The following is a 24,073-nucleotide window of genomic DNA, read 5'->3' on the forward strand; positions in this document are numbered from 1 at the left end:
TGCCAGGGGCAGAGCCAAGCCGCTGCCTACCGCTTAATAATCTCCACAAGCCTCGTTTGAAGAAGGACATGTCATAGCGCTCGGGAAACACCGTGGAGGGGAGCTCATTCCATAGCCGGATGGTACGTGGCAAAAAAGACCTCTGGAAACGCACTGTGGATGACCGCAGTGGCTCCAGGTAGTATGGATGAACTCTACTCCGGTGGCGGGCGGCGCGATGGTAAAAACGAGATGCCGGTATCATCTCGAACAATTCCTCAGAGCACTCCCCATGGAACATACGGTACAAAATACAGAGGGAACCGAAGTCTCTCCGCAGACCCAGAGGTTCCAAACGATCCGTGAGAATGGAATTATCGACAATCCGAACGTTTTTTTAGGCGTAAATGATTAAAAAAATATATTTTATTTGGTGTTGTGGATTGGCACTTTTTAATTCGGTATAAATTCAATTCTCTATAAATCCAGCATTTAAATGCGCAGGCATGATGATACTGATTTTAACGTAGTAGTTAATCAGAATTATTCATACCCTTTTAAAATAATCGTCCCGATTATCCTCAACGACCACATTTATAACGGCTCAAAATCAAAATCTTCAAAATAAACTGAATATACAAATATATGTAAGTGGAGCCTAGCGTTTGTGGTGGCTCAATATTTTACAATTGTAATTAGGAATACGTGGAATATTTAAGTCGATATACCTACTCGAGTTTGTAGGTGATTATGTGCATAAACCTAAGGACAGTGTTCTTATAGATTGTAAATACACAAAAGAAAAAAAGGAAACCATAATAAAGCCATTGAAAACAATTAATTCATTAAATTCATAACAAAATCTGAAATTTTAATAATTAATAATTTAAACTTAAAAAAAAAAAAAAATAAAAAAAAATATAAAAAAGAGGTTTTAAACCAGTTTCGGGCAGTTTGCAGCGCCTATTGTATGTACCCCTGACACTACTGATGATGTATCGATTACCACTCGCCATCAGTCGGGCCGCCTACTCTTCCGTGTATTAAAGCATAATTTTTTTTTAGGAATAATACTGCTAAAACGGCCCCTCTAGCATCGTGATCTGAGCAGTTTTCACGTTACAGGATTTCGGGTCCTTAAAAGTTTTCGTACATTTATTTGACGTTTGTATCAATAGCTGAGGACAAAATGTGATAGGCGCTTAGTTAACATGCATTTAAATCAAATTAAATGAGTAAACTAGCTTTTGACCAGCCTGGTTTACCTAGTTTGCCTGCTCTTAAACAACGGCGCCTACAGCATGCAAAGGAAACGAGGTTTAGTTGTATTTGACAACCTCTCTCTCTCTCAGTTCAAATAAGAACGGAAGAAGGAATTCGGAAGGATGACGGCTGTGAAACTCATCACAGCTCTATCATCAATATCAATCTAAACTTATCCCGCCTCTCGAACTGACAATTAGTAATAAAATTCATTGCTCGTATCACAAAAACAATACGCGAAAACGTGTTCAGAATACAGGAAGTACAATCGAGCGGAAACGCTTTACTAATAATAGAAACATCAAATAATACATAGCTACGTGAAATTATTTAGCAGTTATTCGCATTTGTTTATTAATAACAAACAACATGAATTTATTTTAAAATAGGTAAAGTTTAGCGGAGTTGTTGTAAATATCTGAATTTGTGGCAAATTCGGAACGTCAGCATTGGTTTAAAAATCGGCATCAATACCAGAATCTGCAATAATACTCACTGGTGGTAGGACGTCATGTGAGCACCACATGTGGGTACAACACCCTGCCTATTTCTGCCGTAAAGTAAAAATGCGTTTCGGTAGGGGACTTCAAAAACGGAGACTTAGAACTTATATCTCAAATGGGCGGCGGTTTTGACGTGGTTGATGTCTATTGACTCTGGTGACTATTTAACACGAGGTGGGCCGTGAGCTTGTCCACTCATCTAAGCAATAAAAAATAATAATAGTTGATGAAGTTTAAAATCTTTGATTGCAGCAGAATCAACAGAAAACACGGTTGTGCGACGCCTGTCTATCTTAAATTCGGAATTATCCCGCACGCCTCTCTCACTAGAGACGTTTCAACTTGAAAGTTTGTTTGAAATTAACATGATGTTAATAGAGTTCCTTATGGGCAATGAGCTAACAACGATCTTGGCAACGACCTCTAAATGTAATAGAAAGGTGGAATCAACTGTACAAATAAAATTTAAACTTCGACTTTATCTCTCGACATCGAGGGCGGCGTTCACAAAGTTTTGCAGCTTACTCATTCCCGATAAAATAAAACTAAAGAGTTTTGATGGATCAAGTAAGATTCAAAAGGATATAATAAACGCGAGTTGAACCGACCGGTGCCGGCGTCCTCTACACACGTTATTGTCGTCATCTCACCCGCGTGACGTGCCGACTGCCCGCCACTAACTCATAAGGAAATAGTTTTACGAACAGTTTTATTGCGCTCTAGTATCGAGCCACTGAACGGATGCCATTTCTTTCTTTCACATTTTATGATCTTGTTATGATTATAATGTACTCGATCGATTTTATGTACAGGTGGCAGGAAAAGTGTTCAAGAAATATCCAATGTTCTGTGAACGATTAAAACTAATAGTCATATTTTTGAGCTGAATTGAACAATAATTTCCTGGGTAGATTTTAAATAACGTATACTATTTATTTGGTACTCACAGCTTTGGAAGGTCAGTAGCGACAAAGATAGAATCTACAAGAGCGGGTTTAATTGTCCGGTAAACTGATGATCCGAATGCCGTTGTTAGGAACTTGTATATATGAAAGCTTATCTTGAAAATTTCACTAGTGAAATTCAGAATCTATCAATTATTTATCTTGTGTTCTATAATAGGTACCCGCTACATAGCATTTAGTATATACTTTATACAGCATTTCAATACATGGCTGACGTTTGTTAAATTACTTAGTTTGTTCAATTACTGAAATTTACTTAAAAAGTTAAATTTGTTTCAAAATTCATTCGAACGTCATTTCTGAATGACCCTTATAAAGCGTATGGAAGTACACACTGAAATTAAAAATTTAAACGAAAATTTGTTTACGAGTTTTTTTTTCTATTATTTGTCAATTAGAAACCCAATACGCACAATACTCTCCCTAATTGATCAATAAGAAAAATAATAACAATTTTATTGATAAATACTGTTATGACTGACTTGCGCGACTGTACTCTCCAGAGTGACCCGGTTGTTAGGAGTTATTCGCGGCGGGGTCCTTGACCCTGAATCTATTTTCTTTTATTTCTGTACAAAAAAGTACACTAGTTTATTTGCGCTTTTACTGTATTGTACCTAGCCTGTACACACCACTGTTGTTGTTTGTCTCATGTTGAAATAGTAAAAAAATCTAATAACAAGAGGCAATAGGTATGTGGTCGGTTCCTAAAAATAATAGGTATTTTTACCTATGAAGTTGCTGTACTACAAATACATTGTAAATTCAAATGAATTTTATTTTATAAACATGTTTTTCTATTTTCAAATTCAGTGTTTTGTTTATTGATTGTTTGGTGGTCTAATGCCTTCACAGTTTTTTGACAGTAAGATTACTGCGCATGTGTACTGTGAGGAGCTGGACACAATGATGGAGGAGGTCGTGAATCTGCAACCAATTTTAGCTAATCGCTCATTCCCGCGGCTTCTACATGACAACGCTCGACCTCACACGGTGCAATAGACGGTCCGCAGTTGGAAATTCAGCGTCATCCACGGTACTCACCAGACCTTATGGCGACAGAATTCTACTTCTTCCCAAGTTTGGACAACTTCTTAGGAGGGAAAAAATTAAATACCCGAGAGGCAGTACAAAGTGCCTTTGTAGCTATTTCTGCTATGAAACCATCCGTTTTAGAGGTAAGGGCGGACGTTATTTCAATGCAATCAAAACTTTAAGTAGCTTCGCTTCTCAAAGTGAGCAGTGGAATTCTCTGTGCTGTATTATTATTCACTAGACGATGACCGTGTTTTTTAGAAATAATATTTAAATACGAATTACATATTGTAAAGTGATGAAATATTCCAAGATCGTTTAGGCATTTTTAAGTGAACACGTGAGTTAAAAAGACACAAATAATATAAATAAACAATTCATTTTCTTGGTCTAACCTTAAACCAAACACTCATTGGCTTTGGGTGGCTTAACAACGCCATCTGCTGAAATAGCTAAGTTATGAAAATATTCGCCAATAGATGTCGGAAAGAGTCATAAAGTTGATTATCGATAGAGTTGATTATCGAAAACACGAATAAAACAACATTTTCTGAAAAATAAATCGTAGCTAGATCGATTTATCGCCCCCGAAATCCCCTGTATACTAAATTTTATAAAAATCGTTGGAGCCGTTTCCGATATTCAGATTATATATATACTAGCGACCCGCCCTCGCTTCGCTTCGGAAACATTAAAACACACATGAAACAAAAAAAAAAAAAAAAAATTTTTTTAAAAAGTAGCCTATGTTCATCAGGGACAATGTCGGCTTCTAATGGAAAAAGATTTTTTCAAATCGGTCCAGTAGTTTCGGAGCCTATTCGAAACAAACAAACAAACAAATCTTTCCTCTTTATAATATTAGTATAGATATATACAAGAATTGCTCGTTTAAAGGTATAAGATATTGTTAGCACTTGGAGCCGTGAGTGAACTCATCATTCAAAAGTTTCAACTTTTTTTTTTTTTAATTGCTTAGATGTGTGGACGAGCTCACAGCCCACCTGGTGTTAAGTGGTTACTGGAGCCCATAGACATCTACAACGTAAATGCGCCACCCACCTTGAGATATAAGTTGTAAGGTCTCAGTGTAGTTACAACGGCTGCCCCACCCTTCAAACCGAGCGCATTACTGCTTCACGGCAGAAATAGGCAGGGCGGTGGTACATACCCGCGCGGACTCACAACAGGTCCTACCACCAGTAATTATGCAAATTAAAATTTTGCGGGTTTTACTTTTATTTCACGATGTTATTCCTTCACCGTGGAAGTCAATCGTGAACATTTGTTAAGTACGTATTTCATCAGAAAAATTGGTACCCGCCAGCGGGATTCGAACACCGGTGCATCGCTTTAACACGAATGCACCGGACGTCTTATCTTTTAGGCCACGACGACTTCAACTGATCGAATACGGATCAATGATTATTTTACAAATTGTTCTCAGGTAACCGACTACTCTGGGTGCCGCACCGAGCTACTTCTGAAATCAATGCGGTTTTTTTTTTATTGCCCTTGTAGGCAGACGAGCATACGGCCCACCTGATGGTGAATGCTTACCGTCGCCCATGGACTTCAGTAATGCCAGGAGCAGAGCCAAGCCGCTGCCTACCGCTTCCTTCATTATACTACACCTATCCTTCTGTGCAGAGCGACGGTCGCCTGATCTCCAGATACTAACAGTCTACTGGAACATCTCTGGGCTCGAAATTCTGCTGGTGTCACAGAACCTTGAATTCCCCGAGCGCGTCAGCCATTATAAAACTTTTCCATTCTAGATTATCTTTTATACCAGCTTTTATAGCCAGTGACGTCATGATCGCGAGACTTCGCGCTAACAATGTGCAATACTAGCCTTAATTAGTCAAATGTAATAGTAGTTACGTGATACTGTCGCGAGGGTAAAGTCGACCATATCGGCTTAATGATGGTAGATCGTTATCAGGATTAAACTTTACTTTGACAAGATCATGTGAGTCATCCCTCGGGACAGCTTGCGGCCTCGGTGACCGCACCGGGTGGTACGTAAGCTCGTTATCGTGATCTATGCGAGTGTGGTGTTGGATCCCACGACTCACATTCGATAGACTCCCTTCATAATCTCGCCGTACGCTAGTCTGCCTTCAAAGGCAATAAAAAAAAAAGCCGTTCTCGAGTTTTAGCGAGACTAACGAACAGCAATTCATTTTTATATAATAATATAGAGATTATGCAGCCTGAGCATGTGTCGTAGATTTATCAGCACACCAGCACAAAGTTCCCATTATGGTAATTAGTCTGCGTTGCTCACGGACATCAGCAATGAGAGGGACGTTACAAAGCCGCTAACCTAATATAACTTATACAATTAACTTTTTTATTCATTAAATTATATTAACGCAAACATTCGTTTGACGAGCGGTTTGTTTGTTCTGTGTCTGGGTGTTTATATATTTAAATGTATTTTCGTTGAAATTATTTACATACGATTTTAAGCAGGACCTAATTATGAATCGCTCTACACTTAGTGTTGGAAATTAGCTTGTGTTTATTGATTGGCTACTGTAGTGTGATAATGTAGTATAATAAATTACACTGAAATCATTATTTAATATTATATTGGAAATCCAATATAATATTAAATAATAATAATAATAAAATATATTATTATTATTTCTGGACTGGAGCACTGGAGTCATACCAAAGTACCTTCACCACTCCATCAAGCTATTAGATTTACCCAAAAATATATTTTTTACCACGCAATAAGCCACAATTGTAAATACGTGTCGGATTGTTCGGAAAATTTTGCAGGACGAAACATCAGACGAAACTAAAACTGAAAATGAACTCCACTTGGCGTAGGCCCGTGGTTTTTCAGTATTTACCGAAATTCATTGAAATTCGAGAATAAAAACTTTGTACATAATAATAAGAGCATTTATTTTAAAATATAAATTACGTACAAAAAATAAAAAAGGGTGCGTGTACTTATTTACGCGCGTAAGAAGTTATACTTTATTTTTATTAATTGTTTTCCTTTTTTTATTTAAATTTTAATCAATTTGAAAAAAAATCGATTAAACAACATCCTCAAACACGTATATTGGACATCCCTTTTCTTGACATCGTATAAATTAGGTAATTCTCGGTACGGTTCGGAACCCCATCACTCTCTTTGGCCAGCCCATACCGTGGGCCTCGAAGGTCACCCTATCTAGGCGTCACCCTCGACAGAGGGATGACATTCCGTCCCCATATAAAAACGGTACGCGACCGCGCCGCGTTTATTCTAGGACGACTCTATCCAATGCTTTGTAGTCGAAGCAAACTGTCCCTCTGCAATAAGGTAACTCTCTACAAAACTTGTATACGCCCCGTCATGACGTATGCAAGCGTAGTGTTCGCTCACGCAGCTCGCACCCACTTGAAATCCCTTCAGGTTATTCAATCACGATTCTTCAGGATAGCCGTCGGAGCGCCATGGCTCCTTAGGAATGTGGATCTCCACGATGACCTGGAGCTTGACTCATTTAGTAAGTATCTACAGTCGGCATCGCTGCGCCATTTTGAGAAGGCGGCACGACATGAGAACCCTCTCATCGCAGCCGCTGGAAATTACATACCCGACCCAGTAGACCAAATGGTAAACCATCGACGTCGCCCAAAGCACGTCATTACGGATCCTCCTGACCCATTAACGGTGCTTTTAGGCACCACAAGCACCGGTCACCGTCCTCGTCGAACCCGTCGCTTGCGACGAAGGGCTCGACGAGCGAACTAACCCATAGACACAGCCCACTGAGTTTCGCGCCGGATCTTCTCAGTGGGTCGCGTTTCCGATCCGGTGGTAGATTCTGCGAAGCACTGCTCTTGCTAGGGTCAGTGTTAGCAACTTTCCGGTTGAGCCCCGCGAGCTCACCTACAAACGTTAGGGCGAAGCTGAAATAGCCTCTCAAGGCTATCAGCATAGGTAGCAAAAAATAAAAAAAAACGGTTCGGAAAGTTCACCTGCGGCTATATTCAGACTCGCCAAGTTACGTCGGTCGTATTGTAATGAGCGATTTAGTGGGCAACTTCATTTTGTTAATTTTGTGTCACGGTGCGCGCGCATCGTAAAATTTCACTCTCATCAATTTTTCATAACGCGCCTAAAGAAGTATAACTTCAACATACATAAGACTTTAGAAAATTATTACTTTTCTTTTTTTAAATTGGAACACGCTATACTTTGTTAAGGAATAAGTATAAACTTTCACAAGCCTGAACACACACGGCTGAAGTCATTGAAAAATCAATCAAAATATGTCAGTTCATCAGAACAATACAATATTTTGTTGGATAAACTTTGACCCTTCTCCACTCCGTTATTCTGTTGACAGCTGTGAAGTCCATTCTTCCACTGGAGTTGATATCAGATTTTCGTCGGTCGAATGACCAAAGCTAATTGAAAACAGCGTTATGATTTGAAAACATGAAACCTTTGAGAGCTAATAAATCGTTTTCTCTTTGCATATATACTTATTTTAAGAATGTACGCTGATAAATTTATTTTGTTTGTAAGTGCCTTATGCATTGCTATCCTTATTGTGCTGCGCAATACTTTGGCTTGCGGGAAATCAAAACAAACGCGACCAGTCCGTTTCTTAGAGCTTTTCTTTTAATTGCTGACGAAGGCGGAGCTTGTAATCGCTTTTGAAGATGGGGAAATATGAAATATACCAATTCAATAGTTTTCCAATTATTAATATTAAATACATTTCCAATAAAATTTAGATTAATAAATATGAAAAAGATAAAATGCTACATGTGATTCTTTTTCTGTATTTACATAAATCAATAATTATATCTCTATATATAAAAATGAATTGCTGTTCGTTATTCTCGCTAAAATTCGAGAACGGCTGGACCGATTTGGTTAATTTTGGTCTTGTATTATTTGTGGAAGTCCAGAAAATGTTTAAAAGGTAGATAAATATAAAAATGCTCGGAATTAAATAAAAATAACAATTTGAGTTTCCTTTGATGTGTCCCCCGTCCGACGGATTTCTTTTGTTTGTTTTAAGTTTATTTTATACAAAAGTTAAGTCTCTTATTTCTCGATTGAGGCACTACAAAGTCTGCCGGGTCAGCTAGTATTTCATAAAGATATAGTGACGTTTAGTTCCAGTGAATATATAATGATATAATCGCCAACTGTGTGACAAATTAAAGTTCAGAATTTCTCTCTCTAATTGAAGACAAAAAGTTATGAGGGTTTTTGTGTTAATTTCTCGTTGAACTCAATTGAGTCTAGAGCGAGTCGACGGGTGGGCTATGAGTTATCCATTACTTGATTGTCATAATACCAATTCAATGTAACTGCATTTTTTATTATTTTTTTAGTGCTCAGATTGGTGGGCGAGGTCACGGTCCACCTGATCTTAAGTGGCTACCTCAGCCTATAGAATTCAATAGTATAACCCAACCTGAGATATGAGTTTTAAGTTTTAGTTTTACAGTACATTATCTGCGCCAAACAGTAACTATTTATTAATCTGTGGCCGCACCCTTCAAACTGAAATGCATTATTGCTTTGCGGCAGAAATCGTTGACAATAACCACGTGTTAAGGAAATACGTACCTAGCACGGTGGACTTCCGCGATGAACTAATAACATCCGCTCGCAACGTTTTCCGGTTTCTGGCAATAATTATAACCTGGTGTCGCACGGTGAGTAGTCGCAATCACGTTGCTACGGCTACGAGATACGGAATCTACTTATCTAGGTGGGCCGTGGCTCCTTCATACATTTAGCGCAATTAGAAAATAAGGCTAAAACACGTTTAGTTAATTTTATAACTACAGATTTTCATCGTAGAGAAGTGGTCGACCGAAAAGGACTAACTTAACTACAGATTTACGTGAGCCTGCTGTAAGGTATTGTAAAGGTACAAATACACATTATCACCTAATTTTGTCAACATAATAGAAGTTAGCTAAACACAAAGAGCTATGTGCACAGCTTCGAAACTGCAACCATCATCATCAATCATAAAAGATGTGAAACCACTTACTTGGTCACGAACAAATTCTATTATATCTATATTATCCCATGTTGTTGAAAACAAAATAAAGCAAATAGTTGAAAAGTATTAATTGGGAACAAGTTACTTACTTTTATAATTGCAGAACTTACAGAATCAAGTTTTTCAAACTTGTTTTTTTAGTGATCCGATCGATCTTCCACCAATAATAACAGGGTCTTGTTAACTTAAATGTATCTTCCAAGTGATAGGACTGTCTTTGAATAGGGTTAACGATCATATAATTACGCATTAGTTATTTCATAATAAAACCTTTTCTAGGCAACTGCGTAAGAATGCCACAGTCGCATTGGTAGCATAGTTTGGTGCTACCTTTCTGCCTTTTTTGTATCAGGAGGAAAGCGCCGGACTTCGCTTACGCGTTGGATGGAGCAGTTGGTGTCGAGTTGAAATCCAACTATAATTCTTCAGCCGCTAACAGTCCTCGTTCAGATCTCGAATGAGACGAAGCTCAAAATATCTACCTACATCTAGCGCAAAGCCTGCAAAGTTGGAATAGCTTCGACCCGAATATTTTCGAAATTTGGTGGTCAACGTGCCTGCCGCGTGTAGTGGTCTCACACTGCCTGACAACTAAGGACTTCTGGGCATACTTTTGTGGCCCTGCTTTCTAATGATCTATTACGAGGAATGCCGTGACGCCCTTCTACGTTAATAAATCAACTAAAGAAACTTTCCCACTTAGACTCCATCCTTCATCTGGTAAACTATACCATATTTCTTATTTTTATATATATGTATTAAAGGTTTATGTGCCTTTCAATAAAATATTTACTAAATAATTTCTCCTATTGATATAAAAAACGGATTTCTTATAATATAAACTTTATTTCTGGTACATTTAATGTACGGTGAAATTTGAAAGCGGAAAAAGTACCGAACGCAGCATCGTATCGTACCGCTAGAGGAAGGCAAACTAAGAGTGTAGGTATATGTTGCTCTGGGTGCCGGAAACACATATATGAGACAAGAAAAGTTATGACAATAAACCGAATACTTTGACTGGAAATCCATTCCGCATCCCGCCGCACTAGTCAGTAAGCCATGGACCACTGGATCGACTAGACAATGAGAAGTATTTCGAAATTACATTTAACGTAAGGCCCTTTTCTGTTTCAAGACAGCCCTAGGAACCTTGACTAATCGGCGATGCAGGCGGGCGGAAGAGACGCACGCTCGTGATGGGAACATCCGAGGGTTGGCAAAGACTATTAAACGCTATAACTTTGTATCTATAAATGTAAGAGGAGGTTATTGTTTATTATTCCTGTATTCTCTCGAGGAAGTTCGCCTGACGGCTTTGTTTAGGTTTTTTTTTTTTTTTTTTATTGCTTCGATGTGTGGACGAGCTCACAGCCCACCTGGTGTTAAGTGGTTACTGGAGCCCATAGACACCTATAACGTAAATGCGCCACACACCTTGAGATATAAGTTCTAAGGTCTCAGTATAGTTACAACGGCAGCCCCACCCTTAAAACCGAAACGCATTACTGCTTCACGGCAGAAATAGGCGGGGTGGTAGTACCTACCCGTGCGGACTCACAAGAGGTCCTACCACCAGTAAGCATTACTGCTTCACGGCAGAAATAGGCGGGGTGGTAGTACCTACCCGTGCGGACTCACAAGAGGTCTTACCACCAGTAAGCATTACTGCTTCACGGCAGAAATAGGCGGGGTGGTAGTACCTACCCGTGCGGACTCACAAGAGGTCTTACCACCAGTAAGCATTACTGCTTCACGGCAGAAATAGGCGGGGTGGTGGTACCTACCCGTGCGGACTCACAAGAGGTCCTACCACGAGTAAAGTTAGTTGTTCTGCTATAATGCCTACAACTATAATCATGTGTACTTCTGTTATGTGTGTTTATGAATGATCATAGATAGAAAGTTTTTCGCAATAAACGACATGAATGTTCTCCTGGCAACAAATGCCAATAATTGTATCTTAAAGATTTGTTTCTATTATTTTCTACTGCCACATCCTTCTGTCGGTACATAAATTAATAAAAAGGTAATTGAGCAGTTAATAAAAAGAATTAATGAAAGGCCATCCAGGGACACCGCTGGGCACTTTCTAGATCAGCTCTAATCTAAAAATGTCTGCAATTGCCGAGCTTAATGAAGATATAAAAATGACTTGACCGTGTCGATGTAATTTTGTATTTTGGACGAGTTGTCCGACCTACGCTTTTATGTTCTACCCACGCTTTGTTAGGAAACAGTGCTTCGTGAAACACTACGTAAACAAACATAGAAGAACCAACAGGTGAAAACGAATCTATGTTTAAATGGTCATAAAGTTTATCAGGGTGTTCCCAGCTTCTTATTTTTCTATAAAATGAACAATAATTAAATATGCACGCTACAATATTGTTTGTTGTTCATATTTCGGCTTTGATGTTCTATGTGGTAACTTATCAGCGACAATATCCCGGTTTCACCGTGTCGCGCGGCGAAAAAGCGTCACAGTGGCTCCATGCATTTTGTGGCCCGACTTCGATCTGCCGTTATCGTGTCGGTAAATAAAAACAATCCTTTAAACCAACGCCGCGCTCTTTGTTATGTGACTGGCTTTTAAGAGAAAACTCAAATAAACGCTAGCTGACCTTTTGTTTTAGTAGCGATTTGGAAATCTGGAAAAATCGTACCAGGCGCCCATCATCACGTAGGAAATCTCATAATAAACAGGAAACGATCCTGTTTATTACATTAAAAACAAGCATTCGTTTTTTAAAGATTCGCATTTGAAAAATTACTGGTAGCCCGGATGCCTTTCCAGTTTCACCAGGACAGGTGGGCGAGCAAAGGCTCAGCCAGGAGGGGTGGGATTTGCTAACAGCTGCCCGAGCACCTCCGAAGGAGACCTAACAACTCAATAGCAATTGCTTCGCGAATGAATCTACTACCGGATCGGAATCGCGACCCGCTGAGAAGATCCGGCGAGAAACTCAGCGAGCTGATTCATGGGTTAGGTTGCACGTCAACCTCTTTGTCGACAAGCATTCGTCATGGTGCACATAAATATGAACAATTATTTTGGTACTTGTGAAACTACAGAAAATTTAAGCTTAATTAAAACATATAATTTTGTGTTGTAAGGTAACCAAGATGAAATACTAGGTGCACATAAACGCAAAGAGCTTACCTTTTGATATAAGAAGGGTCTCGTCAGCGCGAGGTACCGCTCCAGCGCCATCGTGACGGCGATGCACACGCTGCCGATGCCGAAGACCCGCAGCACCACCCTGGTCGCGCACAGCCACTGCTTCGAGCTCACTCCCGGCACCTGCTCCGTTACCACCATCGTGCACATCATGCCGACCTGGTACAGAATTTAACAAAGTAATAAATAGTTAAAATTTGGTAGCCGAGTTCCAGATTATAATTTGCGTAATTACTGGTGGTAGGACCTCTTATGAGTCTGCACAGGTAGGTACCAGCACCCTGCCTATTTCTGCCGTGTAGCAGTAATGCGTTTCGGTTTAAAGGGTGGGGCAGCCGTTGTAACTACACTGAGACCTTAGAACTTATATCTCCAGGTGGGTGGCGCATTTACGTTGTAGATGTATATGGGCTCCAGTAGCCACTTAACACCAGGTGGGCTATGAGCTCGTCCACAAATCTAAGAAGAAAAAAAAAGAGATAGACAAGTCGCGTAGCGGTGAACGGAATTTGTCATTATTTTTCTCCGCACAACAAAACAATGTTTAATTGATTTATTTGTTTTTTTTTCATGATTTCGACCTCAGGTTAGTCTAAAGAAAATGTTAGTTTAATCAAATCAAATAAAATCAAATCAAAAAAGTGTTCAACATAAATGAAAGTACATACTTGTTGAACGTCAAAAGAACTACCGCCAATTCACAAGAACTAGCCTCCGTCCTGAGAAGAATTGGCAAGAAACTCAGCGGGCATGTTTTCTTTGTTTTTTTTTTTGAAATATTAGATATATTTTTTTAATATTAGATTTTTTAAAATATTCATTTTTACAATAAGTAATTATAACATAACAATTATTACAATATTGAAATGCCCGGAGCGAGCAACTCATTCCCACTTTGTGCAATCTTCTACATAATCATTGACTTTATAGTAAGCTTTATTGCACAGATGTTCTTTAATAGTTTTCTTAAACCTATGTATATGTAGGTTCTGAACATCTTGTGGGATGTTGTTGTACAGGCGCACAGACAAACACCCGAATGAATTTCGTATCTTATGTAACCTACTCATCGGCACAACAAGCTTGTGTTTGTTCCTAGTATTTCTATTATGTATGTCCGACATTTTAGGAAACTCCTCAATATGTTTACGAACATACATCAAATTTTCAAAGATATACTGGGATGGCATAGTGAGAACTTTAATTTCTTTAAATTTTTCCCTCAGAGATTCCCTTGAGTGCATGTTATAAATAGCACGTATAGCTCTTTTCTGCAGAATAAATATCATTTCTACATCGGCCGCATTGCCCCATAGCAAGATGCCATAGGACATGACACTGTGGAAGTAACTAAAGTAAACTAAACGAGCCGTGTCCGCGTTTGTTAACATTCTAATTTTTTTACTGCGTATGCTGCAGAGCTGAGCTTACTCGCCAATTTATGAATAATGAAACGAAAGTTCGGAAAGGACGCTAATGCTGACCTAACATTAAGTTTCAGGTCCAAATATTAATGTTTGGTTTGTATTCATACTTAATAAGGGGACTCATTAAATTGTGAAACATAAATAATTGCTATCAATATATATTATTTATATATTGGTGAGTTTAATTCAATTAGCGATTTACAAAAACGCATTTTATAACGTAACGAAAATGCCACGCTGTTAAACTGCTTAACTAATCTACCAAGATTATTTTCCTATGTGTCAAGCCTAATACTAGACTTACGACTTGAACCCAAGCTACGACGCTTACATGTAAAAGCTTTTACCTAACTTTTGAAACAAACGTTTGTTTCTAAGCTTATGTTTAAAAGGCTAAATATTTTTAGGTACACTTTTGTAGTGGGCATTGACTTGGCATTGCTGAAGGCCATGAGCGTCTATGATTACTTACCATCAGATGGGGCTTTAACTCTGCATGTAATGTCAATAAAAAGGCGCGTGTGGCTAACTATTTCATAACCAACCATCGAGAACGTCTCTCATCTTATTGACAGCGGTTCAGTAGTCGCGTAGTAGTCATGCTTTCCTGCTGCAAAGGTAGGTCAGTCGACAAACAATCGATATTTCGACCCTAAGTGGCATAGGCAGGCGGCGGCGGTCATGCGGTCCGTCTTGATCTCTAAGAAGCGATACATACCAAGGCGACGACGTCGTTAGCCGCCAGCGAGGTTAGCAGCAGCAAATGCTTTCTGTTGCGGACCCTCCTCTCTCCTCTCCTCAAAGCGATGATAGCTATAGTGTTCCCAATTATTCCTATAGCGTACACGATCTTCACGACGATCCCAAATAACTGCCGTCTGCTGATGTAACTTGAGCTTGATGTGATGTTGGTTTGATTCAATGCCCTCAAGTCAAACTGGGAGAAGTTTAGTGGTGCAGACTCAGTGAAGTCCAGAGATATGATGTTCTCCATGGCGGCGGCGCGTGCTGTCTCTTTAGTCGATCGTATAGTGTGACCGCCAGTCACATCGTCACTCGTGATCCTGTAATAAAGAAATGTCTTAAAATAGGGCGTAGTGCTTAACCGGAAAAAAGGCGATGTCTCTAACGTTTGCATTAGAATAGAATGAATTGCTTTTTTAAGGCAGTTCTGTTTACGACGATTCTCCCGTGGTCACAACCACTAACTTCGAAACATGTCGTCCAAATCTTAACACGTTGACTGCCGTGTAGGTCACCGGTGCCCTACGCGGCGCACTCAAACTCAAATTCAAATTCAAAATCATTTATTTCAACTTAGATGTCAGTATGACACACTTGTTGAATGTCAAAATATAAATAACAATGTTAACTCTACCACCGGTTCCAAAAAAAGCCACAGTCCTGAGAAGAACCGGCGAAACAAACTCAGCGGGTTTTTTTTTTGTTTTGACTGAAGTCACTATGTCAATTTTTGTTACTAAGGAGCCTGGATTGCCAAACTTTGCCTTCTTTTGTTTGTTAATGTATGTTGTAGTCTTTTAGGTCTCTTAGAAATACATTCATTTTCAGTATCATCGGATTCATCGTTCCCAGAATCTACTAGATTTTTTTTTTATTGCCCTTGTAGGCAGACGAGCATACGGCCCACCTGATGGTGAGTGGTTACCGTCACCCATGGACTTCAGCAATGCCAGAGGCAGAGCCAAGCCGCTGCATACCGCTTAATACTCTCCACAAGCCTCGTTTGAAGAAGGACATGTCATAGCGCTCGGGAAACACCGTGGAGGGGAGCTCATTCCATAGCCGGATGGTACGTGGCAAAAAAGACCTCTGGAAACGCACTGTGGATGACCGCAGTGGCTCGAGCTAGTATGGATGAACTCCACTCCGGTGGCGGGCGGTGCGATGGTAAAAACGAGATGCAAATATTATAATATTCCGGCGCCTTAGTAGCATAAATCGACAGAATTACTTCAGTGCGCCACGACTTATGTGGCAGTCAACGTCTTAATCATAATACCTTTTAGTGCATCGCGGTTCCTTCGAACCAGAGTGGACGTACATCTTGACGGATCCCGAGATCCTGCATGTACTACTACTATGCTTAATTATTTTTGGATCAGTTAATACGTCACGTGGCTACACTGTGCACTAGTAATCACTGTTGATAGTGTTCGATGTGTACATATGTGACATTGATCATGGGCAACTATTGCATTTATAGAAACTAATGATTTTCAAATGTAGTCTTTTTACGATTTTTTTATTTTTATTTTATTGCTTATTTGGGTGGACAAGCTCACGGCGCGGCTGGTGTTAAGTGATTATCAGAGCCCATATACATCTCATCGTAAATGCTGCCACCTACCCTGAGATATGAGTACTAAAAGTCTCAGTATAGTTACAACGGCTGCCCCCCCCTTGAAACCGAAACGCATTACTGCTTCACGGCAGAAATAGGCAGGGTGGCGGTACCTATCCGTGCGGACTCACAAGACGTCCTACCACCGGTTGTTATGCAAATTATAATTATGCGGGTTTGATTTTTACTACACGATGTTATTCGTGAGCATTTGTTAAGTACATATGTATTTAATTAAAAAAATTGGTACCCGCCTGCGGGATTCGAACACCGGTGCATCGCTTCAACACGAATGCACCGGACGTCTTATCCTTTAGGCCACGACGACTTCAAGTTTTAATCAAATATATTAATGAGATAAAATTAATATTACTATTTACGTTGATGCGTAATTTTATTATTTGCATTTTCCTTTAAATATAGAGAAGTAACAGAACTAGAATAGATTCGTACGTATAGTCACCACACTTGATAAGGAAAAATGATTATAAGCATACAATTTTACCCTGACTTTTGTAAATAAATTTAATTAAAATTAATTGTACAAAGCTAGGAAAAAAACAATTAAATGGTTCGATTCACTTGAGAATTTGCATAAATGTTTTGGATTGATCGATGAAATAGAATAAATTTATTAATTTGGTTTAATAATTTAATTGAACCAGGGTCACTACGATAAAACATTATAGTTATATGTTATATATATGTTAATTTTAATTTCGGTTTGTGCACGAATCCATTCAACGACGGTTGTAATGCATTCTGCGGCATTTTCATCTGATTCTCAGCTATGTTCAATATTCCAAGACTTTCATAATTTCACTCAAACACTATTATTGATCAAAGACTCAAACATACAAGACAGCGAGTCAGCGACATCTTTGTGAAATATGTCGGTGCAATTAAATAATAAATATATCGTGGATGACACCCACAATCACCGCTCATTACGATATCGGTCTTTTCTAGTCTGGCAAATTCAGTGTTGCTTTTAATCACATCTGGCGGTAAACTCAATCAGCGTAATAGTTTAGTACAAATAACGGTGTTAAAAACATAGATTTAATCAAGATATCAATTTCATTGGAATAACAGTAATTCTACCCTTATAACCCGAATGTACGGCCCATAAATATTGTACGGCCGACGCAAGGAGGCTTTTTTTTGTCAGGAGGAAATCGCCGGACTTCCGCCCTCCACTGAGGATGGAGGGCGGGGCATGTCTGAGTCGAACTGACTAAAACCTCCTGTCGCCAACAACCAACGTTCAAACCTCGCATGAGACAGAGCTCATGAAAAGGCAAAGGGAGGAAAGTGAAGCGTTTAGTGCGGAGCACATCTCTCCCATCACCCTCCCCCTCGGGACGCCGGACCACGACCACCAGCCTGCCAGCCTGTCCAGAGCCCGCCTAGATGGCCCTGGTTAGAATGGGTAGGTAGGCTAGCTGCTATTGCTGGTATCCACCGGACGGGCTTACATCAGAATATAAGAACAGCTGCTGCGGGGTATTGGTACCCTGGGGAAACACCAGGGAAATCATTTGAAAGCTTCACTTCACTATTTACATGTGTTTCACGACTACGGAATTATCTTGTATGTCAAGGTTCAGCACACCCACATGTGCTCCTGCGATCACGGACCGAAGTCTCAGATAAGATATCACGAGCATTTTGTGTTTTACTTGGCAGAGTTCAATCGTTAAGGTGGCGTTTTAGAGACAGCGCTATGTTTTGCAAACACTAAAATTTTTTTCTCCGTAACTAGAGTCAAGGGTTGGCTCTCTCTACACATTGAATATTCAAAATAATAATATCTTTGTTCTATCATAGAAGGAGAGATACTACCAATTATGTATGTTTGTAGACCTACTTGTGACAATTATTTCACAGTCAAATTCTCATCTTCTCTTTATATCGAAATCGGCAAAAAAACGGTCATCATTACTAATTTGTATAATATTTAAACTTTTTTTTGAAAAACAAAAGTGAGAACAAAACGCAATTTTTTACATGCTCTCAATTATACTGACCCAGCAGAGTTCATGCAGTGCGCTGTGAAAAATAATGTCATTTTGTTTGGTGCATATTCTCAAATCGTTTTCTCCTATGATAAATCTAAAGCCCATCCACACATGCTTACCGTCAAGAAGTGAAAGTAAATTTACGGAACAGTGTCTTGTGGGTAATGTACTGTAATTTTATAAAGCGTTGAAATTAATATCATATCGACTTTTATGTGATATTCACTGGCTGAAATCGCTATGATAAAGTACTTATAACGGACATCACTACGTCATAGTATAAAACAAAGTCGCTTTCTCTGTCCCTCTATCCCTATGTATGCTTAAATCTTTAAAACTACCCAACGGATTTTGATGCGGTCTTTTTTAATAGATAGAGTGATTGAAGAGGAAGGTTTGTATGTATAATAACATCCATTAAATAGTGGAGAAATCAATAATGAATTACAGTTTCCGAAGCGAAGCGAGGGCGGGTCGCTAGTATTTAATGAAAGTCGCAGAAGCTATTTCCGACAGTACGTTTTATCTGTTTGAAAATTGTCTGTACTAATGCACTTCGGTTGCGCAATGCTTACGAAATTACAAGAAGATTGTGTTACCAAGGATTTCAGTCTGCATTATTACAACTTTGTCATGCAAAATGGTCATTAAGTGTTAGAGGGGGATATAATATTCGATTATAGGAGGACAATTACTGCGACACATGTACACTTATTATGTACTGAATGATTCAAATGTATCTCGAGCTGGGCACACGGGCGGGTGCACGCGCGGACGGTTGTTTCATTATCATTTTCGTTCGCTTTCGTTTCGGACCGAAAACTCTGAAACTTTGCAGACGTATTGACAGTCTTAGAGGAAAACTTGGGATAAGGGCAAGATGAAGAAAAAGATGAAAACTTGATAAAACAAACATTCAGACACCTAATACCAGCTGCACTCCTCACAATTGCAACCAGAGCCTGATAATTCATTTTTTTATTAGCTATTTCATATTAAGATGGTACAGGTATTAGTAGATTAATGCACACTGCAAAATAGCAGAAAGACATACAGTATTGAGCATGAAATAAATAAAAAAGCACAACTTGACGCATGTGGCTTTTAGAAATTAAATGGCCCCTTACAACTCTATAGTCTATTTATATTTAGTTGCAATAGTTAATTCATAAATTTCTTTACTCCTTGTATGTGCATTTCAGAGCTTCGTGTCTTGCTTCTTTTGTCTTGATAAAGATAAAGTTGTCATTTTACAACTCTCAGCTCACTTGGTGCTAAGCTCCTGAAGCCCGTAGACAAGACAACCGTACCACCTCTGAGATCTCACCACGACACGTTTACAATGTGAGTAGGTTTGTTACTGGTGGTAGGTCCTTATGGTTACTGGTGATAGGTCCTTTTGAGTCCGCACGGGTAGGTACCACCACCCTGCCTATTTCTGCCGTGAAGCAGTAATGCGTTTCGGTTTGAAGGGTGGGACAGCCGTTGAACGATACTGAGACCTTATATCTTGTATCTCAAGGTGGGTGGCGCATTTACGTTGTAGATGTAGACTAGATTAGAGTAGTAGATCCAAGTCTGCAGTTCGCTGTAGCACGTAGGTGGGCAGGATCGACCGGTGAAACACTACCCTCTCACAGAAAATCAGCGTGAAGTGGGGGCCTCCTAGAGGCCACCGCGTTTCGACTGGTGAGTGAGAGTCCCGGCGCCCTTATCCCTCTACCTCGGGGCCCAAATAGCAACTGGCACTTTCATTATACTACACGTATCGCAACAGATTTTCTAGGGACTGTTGCGTTGCGTGTGGGAATGAGTATCAGTTGGCCCCTTCCTGTCTTTTTATTCCCTGTCCCACAATTCCTCACCCTCTGTGACCCTTCTCCTTCCCTTTCCTTCCCCACCCCTTATGCTATTTTTGATTTTTGTGATGGCGACGAGTGATACAAATAAAATACCCCAGGAGGGTACCAGTCTCTTAGAGACTGGAGAATCCCTCTCTGAGCGAGAGCGAGAGATGCTATCCTCTCGCTCTGGCTCAGGCTGCCTATCGTATTCTGGGGGGGCACATCAAGCGTCGTTTATCACAGCTGCTGGGTGCAAACTGAGCCCAATAACGAGGAAGTCCCCCTCCACTTTAGCAGTGGATTTTTCTAACATCAGGGGACTTCACTCGAACTTAAATGCCGTCCACCACCATCTCGAGACGGAAAGGCCAGATTTGCTTTTCCTGACGGAGACGCAGATTTCCTCCCCAACTGACACTTCATATCTAAAGTACCCGGCCTATAGCCTGGAGCACATTTTTGTGCCACGCGCCGGCGTGTGTGTGTACATCAGGGAGGGAATTTGTTACCGTAGGCTCAGCAGTCTTGAAGGCAGAGACCTGTCGACCCTTTGGGTGCGCGTCGATTGTGAGGATCACATTCGCATCTACGCGTGCCTTTACAGGTCTCATAGCGGAAATTCGGAAATTGACCGGCTCTTCGAGCACCTGCAGGTGTCCACTGACAGAATACTTGAGCAGATTCCTACCGCAGAAATTGTGGTTTTGGGCGACTTTAATGCCCACCACTCTGACTGGCTTGGGTCAACACGTACTGACCATGCGGGAAGGTCTGCTCACGATTTTGCCATTGCCAATGGTCTGACGCAGATAGTACCTTCTCCCACACGTGTGCCGGATGTGGAAGACCATTCGCCTTCCTTATTGGACCTTCTGCTGACCTCTCGCCCCGAACCCATTCGGGTATGGGTCGATGCTCCTCTCGGGTCATCGGACCATTGCCTAGTTCGGAGCGTGGTGCCTCTCACCGTCTCGTCACAACCACTTCCATCTGGTAGACGACGTGTTTGGCACTACAGGTCAGCAGACTGGAACGGGATGCGCTCTTTCTTTGCATCCTACCCATGGGGGCAGATTTGCTTCAAGTCAGAGGATCCTAGCACCTGCGCCGACTCGGTTGCCGGCGTCGTGCTGCAGGGCATGGAATTGTTTGTTCCTAGCTCAGCGGTGCCTGTCGGTGGCAGGTCTCGGCCCTGGTTTGGTGGGTCCTGGCGTGACGCACATCGTCGCAAGCGGGAATGCTACCAGGCTTGGGCTAGGGCAAAGGCCGCTAAGGATGTAAACTCTGACTCACTCAACAAGAAGTACAACTCTGCTTCCAGGTTCTTTAAGAAGCAAATTGCATTGGCAAAATCAAATTACGTTGGGAGAATTGGCGAGAGACTGGCGCGCCTGCCATCTGGCTCTCGTGCGTTCTGGTCTCTCGCCAAGGCTGTCCAGGGTAATTTCTGTCGGTCGACGCTTCCACCTTTGCGCGGGGAGGATGGTTCATTGGCCTATTCCGCAAGGGAGAAAGCCGATCTTCTTGGCTCTATCTTTGCGGAAAACTCGACTCTTGACGACTGGGGGAACACTCCTCCTACCATCCCGAGGTGTGAAACCACAATGGCGGACGTCCGCTTCACACAGTGTGCTGTGCGGAAAGCACTATTTTTCCTGGATGTCAACAAGTCGAGTGGGCCCGATGGAATATCTCCTATTGTGCTGAAGGTGTGTGCTCCAGAGCTGGCACCGGTTTTAACGCGCTTATTCAGACACTCTTATGTCCTCGGCGTTGTCCCACATTCATGGAAGACGGCTCTAGTACACCCGATCCCTAAAAAAGGCGACCGCTCAGATCCGTCCAACTACAGGCCTATCGCTATCACCTCCTTACTCTCCAAAATTATGGAATCCATAATCAACCGCCAGCTCATGGGCTACCTGGAAGAGCACCAGCTGATCAGCGACCGCCAATATGGCTTCCGCAAAGGCCGATCAGCTGGTGATCTTTTGGCTTTACTAACTCACCGTTGGGCGCAGGCGGTTGAGAGTAGGGGTGAGGCACTAGGCGTTAGTTTGGACATTGCGAAAGCCTTCGATCGGGTTTGGCATAAAGCCTTACTATCGAAGCTTCCTTCCTATGGGCTTCCTGAGAGACTTTGTAGGTGGATCGGCAGTTTCCTTGCGGAACGGAGAGTTAAAGTCGTCGTAGACGGCTCATGCTCGGACCCCCGGACCGTAAATGCTGGTGTTCCCCAAGGCTGCGTGTTATCCCCGACATTGTTCATTCTGCATAACAATGATTTGTTGCATACCAGTGGCATTCATTGCTATGCGGATGACAGTACCGTGGATGCACTGTATTTCGGCCGCAGCAATATCTCTCGGGATCACGTCGATGAGTGTCGGAACAAACTTGTGTCTGAAATCGAATCATCCCTTGTGAAGATTTCCGATTGGGGGGACTAAATCTAGTCCAGTTTAACCCTTCTAAGACTCAAGTTTGCGCGTTCACCGCTAAAAAAGCCCCCTTTGTCGCATCGCCACTCTTCGGAAACACTCACCTTTGTGCCAAGCCGAACATGGGCATTCTGGGCGTAGACATTTCGAGTGTTGTCCAGTTTGGCGGTCATTTGGAGAGCAAGGCTAAAATGGCCTCCAAAAAACTCGGAGTACTCAACAGGGCCAAACAGTACTTCAAGCCGGCTCACCGCCTTAAGCTGTATAAGGCGCAGGTGCGGCCTCACATGGAGTATTGTTGCCACCTTTGGGCCGGGGCTCCGGGTTATCAGCTATCTCCCTTTGACCGAATCCAACGTAGGGCATCTCGGATTGTCGACGATCCTGTACTTGCCGATCGGCTAGATCCTTTGGCACTGCGTAGGGATCTATCTTCCCTATGCATACTTTACAAAATTTACAATGGGGAGTGTTCCGAGGAGTTGTTCAATTTAATAGAAGCCGCTGATTTTCGCAACCGATCGTCTCGCCGGAACTATCATCCGCACCATCTGGATGGTTGGCGTTCCACTACAATGCGTTTTAAAAACAGTTTTCTGCCACGCACAGTAAATCTCTGGAATTCGTTGCCATCAGCGGTCTTCCCCAACAACTGCGACATTGGGTTATTCAAGAAAAGAGCATATTCTTATCTGAAGGGTAGGCAACGCACTGGCGTAAACGCTGGTGACCGTGGGCGGCGGTGAATCACTTACCATCAGGTGACCCGTCTTGCTCGTTTGCCTCTTAGTTGTTATAAAAAAAAAAAAAAAAAAAAGATGTCTATGGGCTCTAGTAACCACTTAGTACCAGGTGGGCTGTGAGCTCGTTCACCCATCTAAGCTATAAAAAAAAAAAAGGTACACTTAATTATCATCGCAACTGCTTGTAAAACTTGAAGTTTGCACTATAAGGTCTGACATTTAAATCACTTATTCGAAATACCTAAATAAGTACGTCCAC

General features: G+C 41.1%; 1 protein-coding gene across 1 annotated transcript in view; it reads right to left on the minus strand.

Moving 5' to 3' along the window:
* Positions 1–24,073, minus strand: part of LOC114250736 (rhodopsin, GQ-coupled) — a 53,911-nt gene that overhangs the window by 22,382 nt on the left and 7,456 nt on the right. Inside the window, exons 2-3 of the mRNA XM_028184725.2 lie at positions 15,119–15,464; positions 12,956–13,132 (exon numbers count right to left, since the gene is read on the minus strand). Coding sequence (XP_028040526.2) covers positions 12,956–13,132; positions 15,119–15,394 — 453 coding nt within the window. The 5' untranslated portion in view covers positions 15,395–15,464. The remainder of the gene's footprint in view (positions 1–12,955; positions 13,133–15,118; positions 15,465–24,073) is intronic.

This window comes from Bombyx mandarina, chromosome 07 (genome assembly GCF_030267445.1).
Source record: "Bombyx mandarina strain Sakado chromosome 07, ASM3026744v2".
Taxonomy (NCBI): domain Eukaryota; kingdom Metazoa; phylum Arthropoda; class Insecta; order Lepidoptera; family Bombycidae; genus Bombyx; species Bombyx mandarina.